Source organism: Penaeus japonicus, unplaced genomic scaffold, assembly GCF_977035675.1.
Source record: "Penaeus japonicus unplaced genomic scaffold, GWHDUDI00000001_assembly GWHDUDI00000001, whole genome shotgun sequence".
Lineage (NCBI taxonomy): Eukaryota > Metazoa > Arthropoda > Malacostraca > Decapoda > Penaeidae > Penaeus > Penaeus japonicus.
Genome location: NW_028234403.1, coordinates 7442011 through 7444510, shown reverse-complemented (window position 1 = coordinate 7444510; position 2500 = coordinate 7442011). Strand labels below are relative to the sequence as shown.

Sequence of the window (2500 nt, the reverse complement as noted above, 5' to 3'; positions counted from 1 at the left end):
CTCATCCCCTCTCTCCCTCTCCCTCCCTCCCTCTCTCTCTCATCTCTCTCTCTCACCTCCTCTCTCCTCTCCTCTCTCTCTCTCTCTCTCTCTCCCATCTCTCCCTCCTCTCTCTCTCTCCCTCTCCTCTTCTCACCTTCCCCCACCTCTCTCTCTCTCTCTCTCTCTCTCTCTCTCTCTCTCTCTCTCTCTCTCTCCCTCTCTCCCTCCCTCCCTCCCTCGCTCCCTCGCTCCCTCGCTCCCTCGCTCCCTCGCTCCCTCCCTCGCTCCCTCGCTCCCTCCCTCCCTCCTCCCCTCTCTCTCTTTAAGGAAGGGAAAAGCCACCAAGAGTGGGGGGAGGGGGAGAGGGACCCACAAGGAGGGACTAGGTGGGAGGACGAATGAGAGGGAGAGGTGGAGGGAGGGGGAAGAGGGAGGGAAGGGTGGGAGGGAGTATTTGCATTATTCACCTCCTGATGGGGCGCTGGGTCATTATTTTCTCAATGGCCGCGTTCATTCATCATGTCTTTTTTATTCCATGGATTTTTTGTTTACATTTTTTTTTTATTTTTCCTTATCCATCTCACCAAGAATAATGATGGCTCTAAGAAAAATGAAAACAGTAACAATGGTACTCTTACGGAGTTTGATAATGTGAAAGATAAGGAGGATACCGATGATAATAATGATGATAATCTTATTAATAATTATTATTATTATCATTATTATCATGATAGTGATAGTGATAATGATAAAAAATAAGAATAACAATAATAATGATCATAATAATAATAATATCATTATTATTATTTCAATCATCATTATGATTATGATAATTAAAATGCTTCTATCATTTCTACTACTAATAATAATGATAATATAATGATAATAATGATAATGACAATAATAATGATAGTAGTATCAATAGTAATAAAATAGTGTTAATGATAATACTGTAATACAAATATCATTGGTTATAACACTAATAATACTAATCATGATAAGAGATAATGGTAATTCATACTAATAGAAAATAAGAAAAAATAAAAAAGGATGATGAAGACACTGTTGATATAATAAAAAGGACATGATAGTAACATTAATACTGATATTGATAGTAATGGTGATAAGAACAATAATGATGAAAATATTGGTAATAATAATGATGATGATGATCAAAGATGATTGTTAGTGATATTGCAATGCAAAGAAATTTAGAAAGAAGCATAAGAAGTAAGAGAGTAAAAAAAAAATAAATAAATAAAAAAAGTAAAAAAAAAAAAAAATAAAAAAAAGGTTCAAACACAGTTTATCCTTCCCGTATCTCCCCATTTATACGGAAGTTAAGATAATGATGATAGTGATGATGATAACAATAATACTAATGATGAAAATTATAGTGATAATGACAATGATGATGATAATGATAATAATAATGACAATGGTGATAATAATAATAATGATGATTATGATAACAATGATAATAGAAATGATGATAATCATAACAGTTGTGATATAAATAATGATGATAAAATTATAATAATTACAATAATAATATTAGAAATAATGATAATCATAACAGCTGTGATACTGTAAATAATAATGATATTGCTAATGATAATGATATTGCTAATAATAATAATAATAATAATAATAATAATAATAATAATAATAATAATAACAATAACGATAATAACAAAGACAATCCCATAACAATCACAACAATCCAAAGAACATAGAGACAAAACCAAAAAACAACCTAAGAACCATCCTAACAACACCTACCCTCCCTCCCTCCTTCGCCAGAGAACCTGCGACTTCCGCTTCCCGCTGGAGATGGACGAGGAGACGTCGAAGGTGTACCGCGAGGCCAAGTACTGCCGCCTCTCCTATACCTTCATCTCCTCTTGGTGTCTGATGCTGGTCTTCGGAACGGTGGCTGCCGGAGGGATCGTGGCGGTGGGATTCCTCGATGCCAAGTTCCTGCAGTACCAGATCGTTGGCATCATCCTGGCTATTGTTTGCGGTGGGTTGGGGTTGGGGTTGGGGTGTTGAGGGTGAGTGGGGGTGAGGGTGAGTGGGGTGTTGTGGGTGAGTGGGTTAAGGCTCGTGAGAGGGGGGGAGAGGGAAGGTAAGAGGGGGAGGCAGTGGGAAAGGGAGATGGGAAAGGGAGGGAGAGGGTGTCCGTGTGTGTGTATATGTATGTATGTATATATGTATATATATATATATGTATATATATATATATATATATATATATATATATATATATATATATATATATATATATATATATATATATATATATATATATATATATATATATATATATATATATATATATATATATATATATATATATATATATATATATATGTATGTATGTATATGTATGTATGTATATATGTATGTATGTATATATGTATCTATATATGTATGTATGTATGTGTGTACGTGTTTGTATGTATGTATATATATCCCAGATTCCTTTCCCAGGTGTGGCTTTACCTATGTTCATCGT

At 34.8% G+C, this 2500-nt stretch overlaps 1 protein-coding gene across 1 annotated transcript in view; it reads left to right on the top strand.

Annotated features, from left to right (window-relative positions):
* The window catches only part of LOC122246239 (uncharacterized), a 6929-nt gene that overhangs the window by 4134 nt on the left and 295 nt on the right, over positions 1-2500 (top strand). The window contains exons 3-4 of the mRNA XM_086534532.1: positions 1786-2005; positions 2476-2500. The exon at positions 2476-2500 is cut by the window's right edge and continues 295 nt beyond it. Of these exons, the coding sequence (XP_086390658.1) occupies positions 1786-2005; positions 2476-2500 (245 nt within the window). The remainder of the gene's footprint in view (positions 1-1785; positions 2006-2475) is intronic.